Source organism: Cyprinodon tularosa, unplaced genomic scaffold (assembly GCF_016077235.1).
Source record: "Cyprinodon tularosa strain WSP-4 unplaced genomic scaffold, ASM1607723v1 ctg810, whole genome shotgun sequence".
NCBI classification, from domain to species: Eukaryota; Metazoa; Chordata; class Actinopteri; order Cyprinodontiformes; family Cyprinodontidae; genus Cyprinodon; species Cyprinodon tularosa.
In genome coordinates, this window is record NW_024039575.1 from 291,794 (window position 1) to 306,889 (window position 15,096).

The following is a 15,096-nucleotide window of genomic DNA, read 5'->3' on the forward strand; positions in this document are numbered from 1 at the left end:
TGCGAAAAAGATGGGGTGATGAAGGTTGAAAACTGTGCGCCCTTTGACTAGAAAAAAAAGTGATTTCAAGTGGATAAGTTAATACTGCAATCATAACTTGGTGAGCTATCTCAGCCTTTATACTTGACAGATGTAAGCATCTCTTTGACATGTTTGGAGTCCTGTTCACGTCAGGCAGTGCAGCAGACATTGAGGATCACATACTGTCATCTGCCAAAACACAGACCTTGGATAGGAGTCTTTCAGATGAACTGTTTCACTCCAGGGCTTTCATTATATCTCAAGAACAGAAAATATTTCTTTAAAAAACATCTGACAACTGTGCTTGATTGTCAATTACAGTCAATGTTCCCCATTGTAAACATTGCGTTAACACTGACCCTGTCACTGGCTGTCAGCAACCGCCAGAGTAAACAATAATTTTCATGAATTGCCACAATTGAAAACAAATTAAGGCAAGGATGACTCAGCCTGTCACTCATGGCCATTGCTCTCGTGGTTCTTGAGCTTATCATCAACGATACAATCAAAGAGCTTTCTTCAATGAAAGGCAGAAATAAAGCAGTTTACATTTGCTTTCGGCCCATTCGCCTTCTTTTCATTTCAAAACCTTTTTAACATTTTCACTAAATGTTGAGTGGAATTGAAAAGAAAAATATTCTCCAATGTCATTTTACATTGGTCACTGGCATTCAGAGTGACTGATCATGTAAAGGCAAAACATAATTATTCAACTATGATGGCTGGCTTTTTTTTTTATCTTTGACACTTTATTGAAGCTTTTAGTTACAATTAGCAATTTGCTTTAAAGTCAAGAAGCCCTAGAGCCTTAAAACCTTACAATTGTTAGATTCCCTCTAAAATTTTGATGTATTCATTATAAACGTGTGTAACCGTATAAACCGTTGTCAGGCACATGTTTGTCCAGCGTTTTGTGGGTTGTCTTAAATGCAGCACCATCCTCACTGTCTTTGTATGTTTAGGTAATTAATTGGCTATTTAACTGTTAGCAGTGTCTTTTAAAGCTGACCAGATAGTGTCGGCTTTTGAATATTTATTAGTGTGAAACTCACACGTTGAAGTTGATTATTAGCAAACAGTTTTAGATGTAATATTTTTGAGCGTTTTTAAACCAACAGATGTGCATAACTTGGCACCTTGTTGGCACAGTATTGATAGACATCCTCTATTTGTAGTGTATATTTAAGATCTAAGTCACCTACAAATGTGTTCTTTCAACTGTAATAAAAGCATGCTCTGATAACATTGTCATACAGACTGGTCTTGATTAACATTTGTATGGCCTGGATTTGTTGTATCAGGTTCGTTTTATCTTTGATTTCATTATAACATGACTTTCTCCAGCTATTTCCCTCATGTTTCAATAAATCAAGGGTATAGTTTAGGATTGAACAGTGATCGTCTCTTGAGAAAGGAAACACATTCTGGGATTATAACCCTGGAATTAGCCTTTTTTTCTGCAGATTGATGGAGCTAAGCCTTTTCACTCACATAACCACAAAGCACAGATGTAGAGGGAAAAGCATAGAAGAATAGCTGATGAGGCATGACATGAACACTGGTGGAAATTGGCTTCTGACTGAGCGTTGGGATTGTGTAGTAGAAGTGAAATTCTCAACATATTCAGCCCATTTATTAACTCAATCACATTCATTTGTGAGCCGGCTCAGGGTTAAAATAGTTGAGGCTGTGCAACATCCAAGTTTCTAAATGTCTGGCACAAGATGGATAAATTACACGTATTGCAATAAAAAAAAAAGAAGCAAAAAAAATATATCTTCTAATCTAACCAAATTCAATTAGTTTTTTTCTTCCCCATGGTTAGAGTGAGTAGTGTGCTCCAACCTAGATGATGTCCTACAATCACTAAGTCAGGAGAAGAAGCCTGATACATTAGCAAGCACACACTGAAGCAACATAATAGAGTGTCTGGAGTTTTGTATTCTATTTGTGAACTGAGCATGCTTATTGTAGGTGAATGAAAAAAATTAATAGGCAGAAGGAACTCCCCAACTGAGACTAGTTGAATAATGAGGCGTAACTCAGCTTCTCAGTCAGTCAGCAAGTGTTCTAAAAGGCAGCAGGAGATGGAGTCAAATGCACAACATGCTTAGCCTGCGCATTGTCCTCTTGTTTTAATTTAAACAGCACATGTAGCTCCCTTGACTCGGCTATGGATACAGGAATAGGCTTAATTCAAAGTGATGTTCAAGCTGAACTGAAAAAAATTTTTTTTTTTAAGACTGCAGAAGGAAGCACATTCTGGGAACATGCTCGTTTGCCTTTTGAACTACAGGGTTCACAAAGCTGTCTTCGCTTCAGCCAGTTGTCCCAATGGTCTTCATTAAACATGCAGCAATGTTCAATCACGTGTGTGAGAGTGGGTGTGAATCGTGAGGCTTACTTTTTCTGCAAGATCCTTGGATGCAAAGATATCCTGATGGCGAAAAGAAAAAAAAAAGAAAATAACAACGGTCATTACATGAAATTTTTATATCATAGTGAGGCTGTTGCAGCCCATCCCTTTAAATCTTACATCATTTAATAAACATTGCATCAGATAAACAATAGGAGAAAATAAATGGAGGCCCTTTTGGTTGCACGTACAGGTCATTAGCGGTATCCTTTACTGTATTTTTCTTTAAAAGATAAAAGAGGATGAGAAAATGAGGAATATGAAACACTGCATTTTATAAACCTGAAGGTAGATAAAGACTCCTGCTGTGTGCAGAATAGCAAACTGATTTGAAAAACAACAGTCAACAAGGGGGTAGAGGAAGTAAGGAGAAGTACAGTGAAAGCAATTTGCTCAAGACAGCAAGTTAAGAGGGAAAAAAATAAGAGCTGTGGCATGGGGAAGAAGGGGAAAAAGCCCTTTTTACAGGTAGTGCTGGACTTCATACAACTCAAGTGGTCACACAGAAGGCTTTGGAGGAAAAATAGGCACAAAGAAGAGTTTAGATCTTTTGAAGCCTGGATGACCTTTCAGGAGGGAACTGGGTTGAAAGCAAGAACAGGAATAATAAAAAAAAGAGGCGCACAGTGCAGAAAGATAAGAAACGCTATGGGTGAGATTTGTCATATCTCAGAAAGGCAGTAACTGCTTTGACCCCCTACACACAGGCAAGCAATCTGCACAGAACCCTGTACAAAACCTTATTTGATATTAGTGGTAAAGAAAGGTTGTTTGACATCATCAGAGGATGGGGTTTGGCGGCAAGCTTTAGAGCAGTCATTTATGCCTCTTGTATCCTGTTCTTCTATAGCGATAAAGATATATTTTACAAAATTAAAACTATCATTTTTGGTTTTAAAAATATGCCTAGTGTTTTCAGCTACTCGTGCATGATATCGGTATATTTCTTTTTAGACTGAAACATTAAAATGTTCACAAACAGATTTAATAAACAAATTAAGAAAAAAAAGCTAGAACTGGAACACGTGGTTATCATGTGAATCTAAAAAGGCCAAAAAATAGTAAAAGGTTTTACATTGCAATATCACAAATACACAAAAATGAAATTTTAAAATGGAAAATTGCCTTTTATATAAGACACATTAATATAAAGCATTTATATATCATACTCAAAAATTATCTGGGATTATATATGATTCCAGTTGATATTTTGATCTCAGTTGCAGAGTAAGATAGATATATACACACACACACACACTCTGGACCTATACTCATATATAGCACTTTTTTAAGGTCAGGGGACGTAGTAAGACTGTGCAGACTTATCATTTGTGCATGAGAAAGGTATCTTTTGTTGGGAATTAGGCATTGCTTCTAGTAAAGGATAAAAAAGAAAAAAAAAGTCAGAAAAAAAATGACAGAATTCACTAATAGGTTTAAATGGTACCTTCTTTTATAGAAAGTGTTAAAATGTAAAAGGAATTTCACTTTTTGCTTTCTTTTTAAAGTAATAATCGATAAAATCTTGGTAAAGGACTTGGAGATTTACTATGTAGATCGGGGGTCTTAGACTAAATTCCTCAAGGCTAAGTCTCCTGCTACATTTAGATGTGTGCCGTGCCCTGCTACACACATGAAACAAATAGCTAGTATCATGTTAGCATCAGTCAAGCTCTGCCAATGAGCACAAATTGTAGTCAGGTGTGTTGAAACAGGGACACATGTAAAAGTTTCAGGAAACCGACCCTTAAGGATATGAGTTTGAGACCACAGATGAAGAGGCTCTCTTACCACAAAAACAAATACTGTAATATGATAAAATCACATCTATCAAAAACAGCAATGTTTTTCTTCATGTTGAGTTATATTCAATACACAAATAAGTAACAATTATTATGTATGATGAAGTGCAGTAACAGAGCAAGAACGTTTTGAATGAACATGAAAATAAGCCACTGAGAGGTTAAAAACGAGGCATTAAAATGGTTAAAATGCGCCATGATTTAGAAACAACTGCAAACTTCTTAGATCAGCTAACACTAGCAACAAAGGCTTTTCTGCCACTTATTACAGAAAATTATGAAGCGTTTTTTTTTTATAATTTCTGTTTCTGTCATTCCACATGACTCGAATCATTTTCTAATTTGTGAGGATTTATTTGCATGTGTGAAATACTGAGAGAGCTGCCAACATTTGTTTTGCTTAAGTATTAATTTCTGTGTTTATATCTCTTAATCTTGATCATTGTGTGTTTAAAGAACACTGCTTCTGAAAAATGCAAATTGGTAAGGACAAGGTAAAGCCAAAGTGTGTTGGCGATCATGATGAGTACTATCTGAGTACTACAGGCTGCAAATGTAAACACATTGATAAGTTTTGGGTTTTAAAAAGGAGACCTTTAGCCATACGCTATAGCTTTTGCTTTTCATAGTTCTTTTGTGAAAAGACATTGTCTCAACTTGACTTGTATCACCCAAAGAATGCTGCATAATGACGTACATAAAGCTGAAGACTGCCTAGATTTACTGTAGCACAGCAGTCAAGAGTTCCTTTCTTATGTAGGATAAGCCTAGCTAGATAGAGCTGGTAGAGCTTGATTTTAAAGGTGGGACTAACAGGGTCCGTGTCATCAGGTTAGAACCAATCAGATAAATATGGATGTGACACAGAAACTCCAAGCCACATACTGTTTTTGGAATTTTGTAGTCTGTGAAACATGTCAAGCTAAAAAAAACAACAAATACATCCTTTTTAAAAAGAAATGGACACAAATGCTTCATTTTTGAGGTTTTTAAACTTAGATTAATCTAACTTTAGACATCATAAAGAGTATCATTAAACATTGATTTGTTGCGGTCGCCATCTTGCTTTTATTCTAGTAGAAAGGCGCTAAAAGTGATGCATTGTAAAGTCCCGCCTCCTGCCCATGTTTGGTTTGGTCAGATCTGGTCGGAGTAAATGCCAGTTTACCGGTTTTTATTCTGGCTCGCCAAGGCTAACCTTGAATAGCGTTGTTATTGTTGGCCCTGTCAAAGGGGAAGAGAGAGGAGCTAGAAACATGAAGTCAGGGCTAAAATTAGTGTGTTTGTAAGACACTACAGTATGAGGAGTACATTTGAATGTTGTAGGAATACTTTATGCTATGCTCTGGAGCGTACACGCTTCGCCTATGAGAAAAAGGAGCAGCGCATGAACCGAACGCAACACACGAAAATCGAACCAAGACAGTCGAACCGAATGGTTCGGACGGTTTTCATAAACCGTTCCATCCCTAATACATAACCTAAAAGGCCGGGGAAAGTAAGATTGTAACAACTTTATTGTCATTTCATTTAGTTTTTGTGACATAATAATAATAGCTTGCACAATCAGTTCATGTTTGATATAGATATTAATGAAGCGTCTATTGTTTTACTTGCTCCATCCATTTAGGTTTACAGATTTTCAGGCTGAGTAACATTTTGAAACAGCAGAGCAGTAAAACTGCAATTATTCTCAGAAACAAGAGCAAGTGACATTGAAAGATGAGCTAGAGAAAGAAACATGAGATGTTGTGTCTAGCTGAGAGCATCAATGGAATTGATTATTATGTCCTGGAATCCTGCAGAACTGGAGCTGCAAGTTAACACCACAGAGTACAAACACAAGTCTTGATGAATAAATAACAGATTTAGGTCCATCCTGTTTAATATGTATGATGTCATAAAGTGAAAAAAGAGACTGTAAAAGGGAGAACTTTGAGTTATTGTTGAAGCAATCCTATAATACTCCAAAGTAACATGAAGTCTACATCGGGGTTTTATTTCAAGACGGAATAACTGTGCTTCTTGACAAACAGCCCAGAGAAAGTTTTTCCATTGAAGCATCTGAGAAAGATCAGTCTGAATAATAACGTCTGTATTTCATTTGTTGTGCATTGCTAAAGGACATTTTTTACTCTGACTAGTTGAAAAACATTAATCGTTCATTGAAATTCAATTTAGGAGTATTACAAATGAAACTGCACCGCACCGCATTTTTTATAGCCTTGTGTTTTAACATCAAATTGCATTTTAAAATGAGAATCAGCATTTTACCTTCACACGTTGATAATATAATTCCCTTGAACAATGCTTCTTTTAATGTTAATGTAATGTAGAAATCAATATCCTTGTTTCTAATGGCAAAAGATTCTTACTGAAGATGTCCTCAGTTTAAAATTTCAGCTTTTATTTTTCTCATACAGACATCACTGGTAATTGGTATGCACTGCCAGCAGGGATTTTCAGTCATTTTCACATAGAGAACCTCAATTTATTTTTGAATATCCCTTTGAAAGACATGGAAACTATTCATGATTTTTGTAAAAATACAAGCGAATATTATGAATGTTGGTTTACCTCATGAAATATGTTGCCAGATGGGCCAGATCTTCTGGATCATGGTTTGTGCTTCCATGATTTTATAACAAATGTGACATTGTATATTTAGCAAACCATAACAGGAGGATGATTTTTAAGTAGTCTTCTTTATGCTGTCATATCACTCCTTTCAAATAATTCAACATTAATTTGCAAAGTTTTGTCTTTTCAAGCATCCTCTTTTTGCAGACTTCAGATTCATCATTACTGAGGCTCTTTTTGATTAAAGTTATTTATTATTACAGCATACAGGTGCTTGGAAATGTACATACCCTCCCATTTCACATTAGTATTTTAAATTACACAAAACAGAAAAACTAATCTTAAAAGCAATTTAACTAAACTGTAATTTAATAAAATAAAACATAATTTTTCAATTATTAAACAAACATAATTCTTTAAAAAAATGAACCATCCTAGACAAATTGAAACCCTTCTCATAAACAGTGAATCAACATACCTGTTGACAAGTGCCGAAGTCTTACTAATAATTTTTTTGAACATTACAGAAACACCTGACTTCAGGGATTGACTCCCTGAAGGAGTTCAGGAGCTCCATCAGGCTTGTTTGCTTGTTTTATTTATTAATATATGCATATATCTGAATGTATAGACATATTTAAAATAAATGTCATGATTTTCAGTGTTTTAATTTAGTATTACTTTTGTGAATTTCAATGTATTTAATGCCATCTGATTTGTTTCTGCCTTTAATGGAAGGATATGTAAACTTTGTAGGACAACTGTATAACTATGCAGAGTTTGTCTGCTGAATTGTGTCCTCGATTGAGCCACCTATGGTGCTATGCTGTATTTACCTTTTCTTACATGGAAAGTACTATGAAAGAACTGCCTTTTGTATGTCTGCTTGTATCTTCTTGAGACCCCAGTCAGCCTTGGCAGAAGGCTGCTCAAACTGAGCCTGGGTTTTATGGAGGTTTCTTCCTATTATAGAGGAGATTTTACTCTCCACTATCATTACATGCATGCTCATGTGATGGATTGTTGTAGCACAATAATAACTGATACCTGCTGCAGCCATATGCTCATTCAGAAGGAGGGTGTCCTGCAAAGTCTAGGATTAAGAGCAATCAGCTGCTTTTCCTTGGATAAACAAACTTTTATCAATCTGACTGAAGAAAATTATGTGTTGTGAAATAAAATGTGTTGCACTGACTTCAATCTGTCATCATGGCTTCTTACAAAATTATTCAATGGACTTTGCCTACAGGCATATAACTTAAGGTGAGTTTACCCCATACATCATTATCTAAAATGTAGCAAACAATTTAAAGAGCTGAAGGGCTTAATTTCGATGAAGTAAGTGTAACCAGAGAGTTGTTATGGAATACAGTGCAGGAAATGAGAGCAGTGCCATTGAAGATTGTGCTCTATTGGGAAGGAGGGAGTAAGAGATTTTGTCTCATTTAGATCCAGATGGATAAGAATGGAAAGAAGATCTGAGTCATCTTCTTAAGGTGTCAAGGCTCAGAACAGGGGACCCAGCATTCAAGGCAGACAGACATTTACCTTTCAAAAGCGTTTAATTAAAAATGACGGATCAGCAATAACAGCAAGGACATCTAAGGCAGCAACCCCTGGTTTATTAGTTCAGTTCATGCCCAGAGAACAAGGTAGGATCCAGCCAGTCTGCCAACAAGATGCGGCTGGCGCTGCCCAGAGAGTCCCAGACATCACAGCCCGTGAGGACGGAAAACAAGCAGGAGCCAGACGAAGGAAGGCAATACAATAAAAAGGGCAAAGCCGGGGTCGAGGTCATGCTCAGGATTCAGAACTGAAGAGAAATCCAGGTCGGAGACAGGATGCAGCTCCTAATTTAGCAAACAGGCAGAATCCAGCAGGAGTCCAAAGACAGGTCAGGCAAACAGATCAGACAAAAACAGGCAGGTACAATGGTTGACAGGCGAAATAGGTCATGATCAGGTACTCAGAAAACACCAAGGTAACACTGGAACACTCTCGCCAATGGCTTGAGAATAATCTGGAACTTATGACTGGTTACACGGCTAGTTCAATAGAAGCAGGAGCAGGTGGATAAGATGAGTGGTAATCAGAAAACAGGCGGAGTTAGGCAGGTGAATGAAATTAGTAAATTAGTCAGTCATCATCGCCAAGATCCAGACATTGACATTGATTTTAATTTTTAGAGGGCAGGTTCTGTAGTATGGTGGGGGCAGAAACCGACTGGAAGTGTTCATAAAGATCCTTACAGTTTAGATGGAAGTGAAGTTTGTTGGTAACTGTTTTTTCAAGTATTTTAGAAATAAAAGGCAAGTTAGGTTATTGTAGTTGTCATGATCTAAACCAGATTTATTCAATGAAGGAGTGATTACTGCGGTGAAGAAATACCTTCAGACGTAATAGAACAATAAAAGTTATTGATGGCAGTAGAGGCTAGAGACAGGATTTTACCAGGACTGTTTGCATTATGAAAATGGACATTAGTATGCTCCACAGCAATAGGTCCAGCAACATGTTTTTGAGCAGAGGGCTTTTGCTACAAAATCTGATCAGTAATAGAAAGGTAAGTTGTGATGTAATCAGTAATATATATAACGTTCTGATCACCTAAAGTCTGTGTCTTTGTGATGAGCAGATGCATATTTTAGTTTTTTTTATAACTATGAATTTATGGCTGAATGTACAGTATTGAGCAACTCTAACTTTTGTTACCTATATATACATATATATATATATATATATATATATATATATATATATATATATATATATATATATATATATATATATATATATATATATATATATATATATATATATATATATACTGTTCTGTATTTGACAAGCAAGCAAGTGTTACATCTTTACTTCTCTGACTCATACAACTGTGGTTCCAGTTGACTTTAGTATTTTGTAAAGAGGCAGTTCTAATCAAAATTAAGTTTGAAATAATCAACATGGGTTTTGTGAAGAACCATGTTTATAATAACATTTAGTTTTTTTTTACTAAATGAAAGCATAACCATATTTTGTGTATGTTGGGAACAAGGAACCTACCTGGTTTAACATATTTTCATCCAGGTCGTTTTCAGCCGCTCTGCGACTCTTAGCTGCATCTGAAGGGCACTGAAAGTAAAGGACAAAAGCCCAATTTTAAAGCATACTTCCCACTCTATGAGACAGAATTACAAACAGTGTCATTCATTTCCATAAAAGGTCCCATATCATTCTAAATTTGAAAATAATAAATACAAACAAGAGGCCCCCCAGTGAATAACTTTTTGCCATTTAAGCTGGACAATTCTTTTTACATTAGAGAGCCTTTACCAAAACCCTCCTTATTCAGCTCTCCTCTGGACAAGTTGTTTTGGCTTTTCACACCCTTGTCCTCCTGAAAGTTATTTAGTTTTGATACAGTTAAGTTAGGAGTATCCGAGTATAAGTATCTATGCATGTTACACTTTCTGAATATAAATATATATTTTTTCACTATTCAAGTCCATGTTTTCTTTGCCCTCCACGTCTCAGAGGTCTATGGTTTTAGCACGTCAACATTTTAATTTGTTCTAGGGCAGGCTTTCTTAACCCTGGTTCTTGGGGCCCCATGTATTACATAATTTAGGTGTTTCCCTGCCCCTCAAAACCTAATGAAAAGGTGACTAACAAGCTTTTGCAGCATTTGATTGCTGCCGGGGAGATAATGCATTTGAATCAGCTGTGCTTGAGTGGAGACACATTCAAAACATTTAGGAAAATGGATGCTGGGGATTAGGGTTAAAAAACCCTGTTCTAGGGGGACTAGATTTTATTTCATATACCGCAAAATGGACAAAACAACTAACAGGCCATAATTACTTCTAAATTATTCAAATAAGGCATGTGGATAAAGGGGAAGACCGGAACAAATGCAGAACATCACCAATTTACAAAATTTAGTTGTCTACCATGCATCTGGTTTCTCAAAAAGTTCAGCTGTCCATTATTAACCACTGTTTACACTTGCTGCTTCAGCCCCTTAAATAAAATTAAGATGTTGATCGCAGGGAACCCTGCAGTTCACATACCCTGAGCTAAATTGTAACTTTGTTTTTCGAGCCCATACAATCAATATTACAGCCTGAAGTCCCCCCTGCAGACCAGTTAACCATTAAGCATTTGAAAGTGCATGGCCCCTGTCTGTTCCCCTTCCCTACCTGTATTTGTTGCTGAAAAGGCACAAACAGAAAAACAAGTAGACATGGAAACTCTTCCGATTTAAGTTGAAAAGGTTTATTGAAAGTAAAAGTGTTTCCACCGAGAAAACAAATTCCAGAAGGGGCTGATTGTCATTCTTCTCATACCTGAACAGACTCCTGTTCTATTGGTAATCAATATTTTTTCAATTATTTTTTACATTATTATTTGTAAATAATTGTTATTATCGTAATTCTATTATTTATTAGCCTGATAAACCAGACTAAATGAGAGATTGAATGTATAATTTAGTTTGGCCCTGATGAATGAGACATCGGAAGATTGTTGATGAGAACAACCCATTGTTTCTCAAACAATGTCTGTGCCTATTGGCCAATGCTCTTACCAATGAACGCAACTGACTGTTAGTAGTAAGCACGACAGAAAGCTAGAGGGGAAGTGTAAACAAACAGCCTGTCGGTAAAACGGCAAATACGTCCTTCCTAAAAATGAAATGAGCGTAGAGCCTCTTCCTGCTCACGTTTCAATGAAAACCCAAAGTCTAATCCTTCCAAAACTGATTCCAAAGCTGAGTCAAACGAGAACTGTTCAATAGTTGTTGCGATCTTCCTTGTTGTGCTTTCTCCAGCTTCACGCAGTTTTGTCGTCACGCCCTCAAACACCCCCGCTTTGCACCCAGAAATTCAAAACACATCTCTGCGTTGTGATTAGCCCGCCAGTTCTAGGGCCTGGGGCATTGATCGAGGCTAGACCACTCGCAGGCAAAAATGGTTTTGGTTGCTGGCGGGTGGGGCTAGTTTACTAGGCTAATTATGAATATCATTATTATCAAAATAAAAGCTTTATTATAACTGATTAAAAGCCACATTTTATATTCTAAGAAAGGTTTAATATTTCAAATTTAAAAATATTCTTTATATACGATATGAAATATCCGTTAGGTTATGCCCTAAACAATCATCGGGGGAGAGACTGCAGACTTAACAGTTGACTTAAACACAGTCAACAAACATTGTTCACAAGGAGGGTCAGCCACAAAAGGTCATTCCTAAAGAGGCTGGCTTTTCATTTACTGCTGTGTCTGCGAATATATTTACATGATGTATGCTGTGGGGGGGGGGGAAATACATGTAGACCAACTGTACCCATGAGGGGCCTGTATCACTTAGACTATTTAAAAGTTTATGAGGGATTCACAAGACACTGATTACAGATGGAATTATTGCTTTATAATACACTATTAGGTGTTCTACATGTGGTGAGGAGTAAAATAACTTGACTGCTGCTCAGAGGTCAAAAGTTTCCACTTGCAAGTTGCATCTGGGATGCAATGTCATATACTGACTGAGTATTCACCTTTCTTCTCTGCTAAATCTACCATTACCTTGTTCATGATCCGTCGGTTATAGTGTGTTTCTGGGTTTCACTTTACATCTCTGTTACTTTAGTTTCTTATCTACTTCTTAGTCCGTTCATTTTTTATACTATATTATGATGTTATGTTGTTTTATATCCTGCTTATCCCTGTCTGCCCTGTCAATCATTTTTCCTTAAGCCATAGGCAGCAGTCAATCCAGAAGATCCCATTTACTCCTTTCTCCCTTTTCTTAGCCTGTTTCCTGAACCTGTTCTCTGTTCTTTTTAAGCACTCACTTTGCCTTTGTTTGTCCCTGGGATCTTCCGCTCAGTTCCCCCCCATGTCTGGTTTTCATCCTAAGGCTGGTTTCAATCATACTATATTACATTTCCTTACTTTCATTCCTTGAAAAAATGTGCTGTGCATCAGTCCAGGGTTGCTGTGGGTAGGTTCTATCCATGCACCGGCTGTTATGAAAATTACTGAATCCCATTCACTCTTCCTGTGTGACTTCCTGTGTGGCTCATTGGATTTTTAGAAATTGTTTTGCTCCATCATCTGTCAGGTAAACACCCAGTCCATACGTGTGATGGATGTTAGAGGGGAGCCACCATCATGCACCACAGAGCCAGTGGGGATTTATAAATTAAGAGAAGAAAGTCTCTGTGAAGAAGCGGTATAGCTGGCTTCATGCATACTACCTTCTGTGTCCTTGCAAAATGTGCAAGATGTGTGTAGGATCAGTTCATCCATTGCTTCTTACAGTATTAAACTGTAATACAGTGGATCCATTTAACTCCGCAAAATATTATATTCTGTACAACTTGGTTGCCCCTACTAGCTCTGTGGTGCAGCATCATGACAGACAGCTCCCCTCCCTTGTCCATCAGAAATACAGATCAATGATGAAGTAAAACAACCAAATGTGTCAAACAGGAAGACGGACATAGGAAAAGAAAAAAATATTGAGAAATGTTCAAAATAAAAGGAGAAGCTGGCTGGATGCCTGGATGGATCCTACATGCAATCAATGGGAAATGCCGGCCTTGCATTATTAATTTAAAGCTTTCATTTTCACCATGTTCCTTCCAATTGTCCGTCCATTCCATGGTCCAGAATCCCACTACATGACAGCAGGTCCCAAACACAAGGAAAGGAAAGCAAAGGGCTTATGAAGAACAGAGAACAGGTGCAGGCAATAGGCTAAAAGAGGAATAGGAGCTATTGGTTGACTGATGGCTCTGGTAAAATAATTACAATTAGAAAATTAAAACAACATTGTTGGGAGCTGGAGAAGTTCCACCTTTCTCCAGCAGAGTCCGCCATGGATCCTCCTGAGCTGAGCCTTCGACACACCTGAGGCGCATCTCATCATCAGAGGATCCACACTATATAACCTGCCTTCAGACCTTGCCTCGACGCCGCAGTGCTAAATCCAGTTTGGTTAGCACCTAAGCCTAGTATCTTCTGAGAACCTTTGTTGCCATTGAATCCAGATTGGATTCTAACCCTTTGTCTCTGCTTTCAGGAATCCTGTTTTTCTCCTGTGAAGCTCTGGAAGAGCTTAACCTGCCGAGCCTGCCCTCTGAGCCAAACCTGAAGACTCTTCTCTGGATTCCCATGCAGCTCTGGACTAAGAGCTGGAAACTCAAAGACGAGGTCTGCCCTCACGCTAGAAGTAAGACGCTGAAGCGGTTATCGGACTATGCTGAATCAAACAATCTCTGGACCCAACAGTTCCTCTCTCAAGGCCTTAACCGGACTTCTCAAGGTACAAACCTGAAGCTCTCAGAATCAAACTCAACTAATCCAACGCTAACTGAACTGTCTCCTACACAGACTCCAGTGAACCAGCCCCCAGGCCTGAACCAGTACCAGTATTTCCATGTGCTTTGTGAACAATAAACTTGTTAAACTTTTCTTCAGTCTCCGTGGTGTTCTGCATCTTGGGCCTTTCAGTAACCCATCATGACAAACATATAATCAACTAAATGGCAGCACTAAGAATTAAATGAGAAATTTAGGTAACAGAGACATAGAATGATACTCAAAAACAGCCGGTTACCGACGGATACCCATGGACTCGTGGGTAATGTCAAATGAAAGTAAAAAAAAGCATTATTTTTTAACAAGTAACAAATAGCAGCTTGGTTGGTTCTAAGTGGGAAAATATTTGAAAAAAAACAATATCCTATTCAGCTTTAGTTTTTATCCTGTTAATATTAATTTAAAGAGCCTGCCTTGCAGGGAATCTTTTTTTCTGTGTTATTTACAGGAAACAAGTATTTAAGTCTTACCCGAGCACCAGGGATCTCACAGCAGGTCTCCTGAATAGCGAGTAAAGGGTCACAATACAGCATCACCTGCTGAATATCCATCTGGAAAAGACAACATGAATAAACAGAGATTGCATGCAGGGTTATACATCTGCTGCTGTTTTTATTCTATAAGTAAGTTAGACAGTAAACATGGCGTTCAGCCAATACATTTTTCATTTGTGCATATATTTGGAAAAGCTGTTTGTAAAGAGCTTTACATGCATGTGCATGTGTGGACCATCTCTTTCTGCACCAGTAAAGCATCTCTTGCATTCTAACTAAGGTGATTAACTGTTTTTCATTAATATTCCTTAATAAGACTGCCACACACACACACACACATACACCAAAATATATTTTATATATCTTGCAGAGTTACATGAGTAAATATAACTTTTTAATATAAAA

The 15,096-nt window shown here is 37.4% G+C and overlaps 1 protein-coding gene across 8 annotated transcripts in view; it reads right to left on the minus strand.

Moving 5' to 3' along the window:
• The window catches only part of col16a1 (collagen, type XVI, alpha 1), a 105,686-nt gene that overhangs the window by 56,759 nt on the left and 33,831 nt on the right, over nt 1–15,096 (minus strand). For all 8 annotated transcript variants that reach the window (XM_038271929.1, XM_038271928.1, XM_038271931.1 and 5 more), the window contains 3 exons: nt 14,668–14,748; nt 9,877–9,945; nt 2,426–2,458 (listed from right to left, as the gene is read on the minus strand). In XM_038271929.1, the coding sequence (XP_038127857.1) occupies nt 2,426–2,458; nt 9,877–9,945; nt 14,668–14,748 (183 nt within the window). The remainder of the gene's footprint in view (nt 1–2,425; nt 2,459–9,876; nt 9,946–14,667; nt 14,749–15,096) is intronic.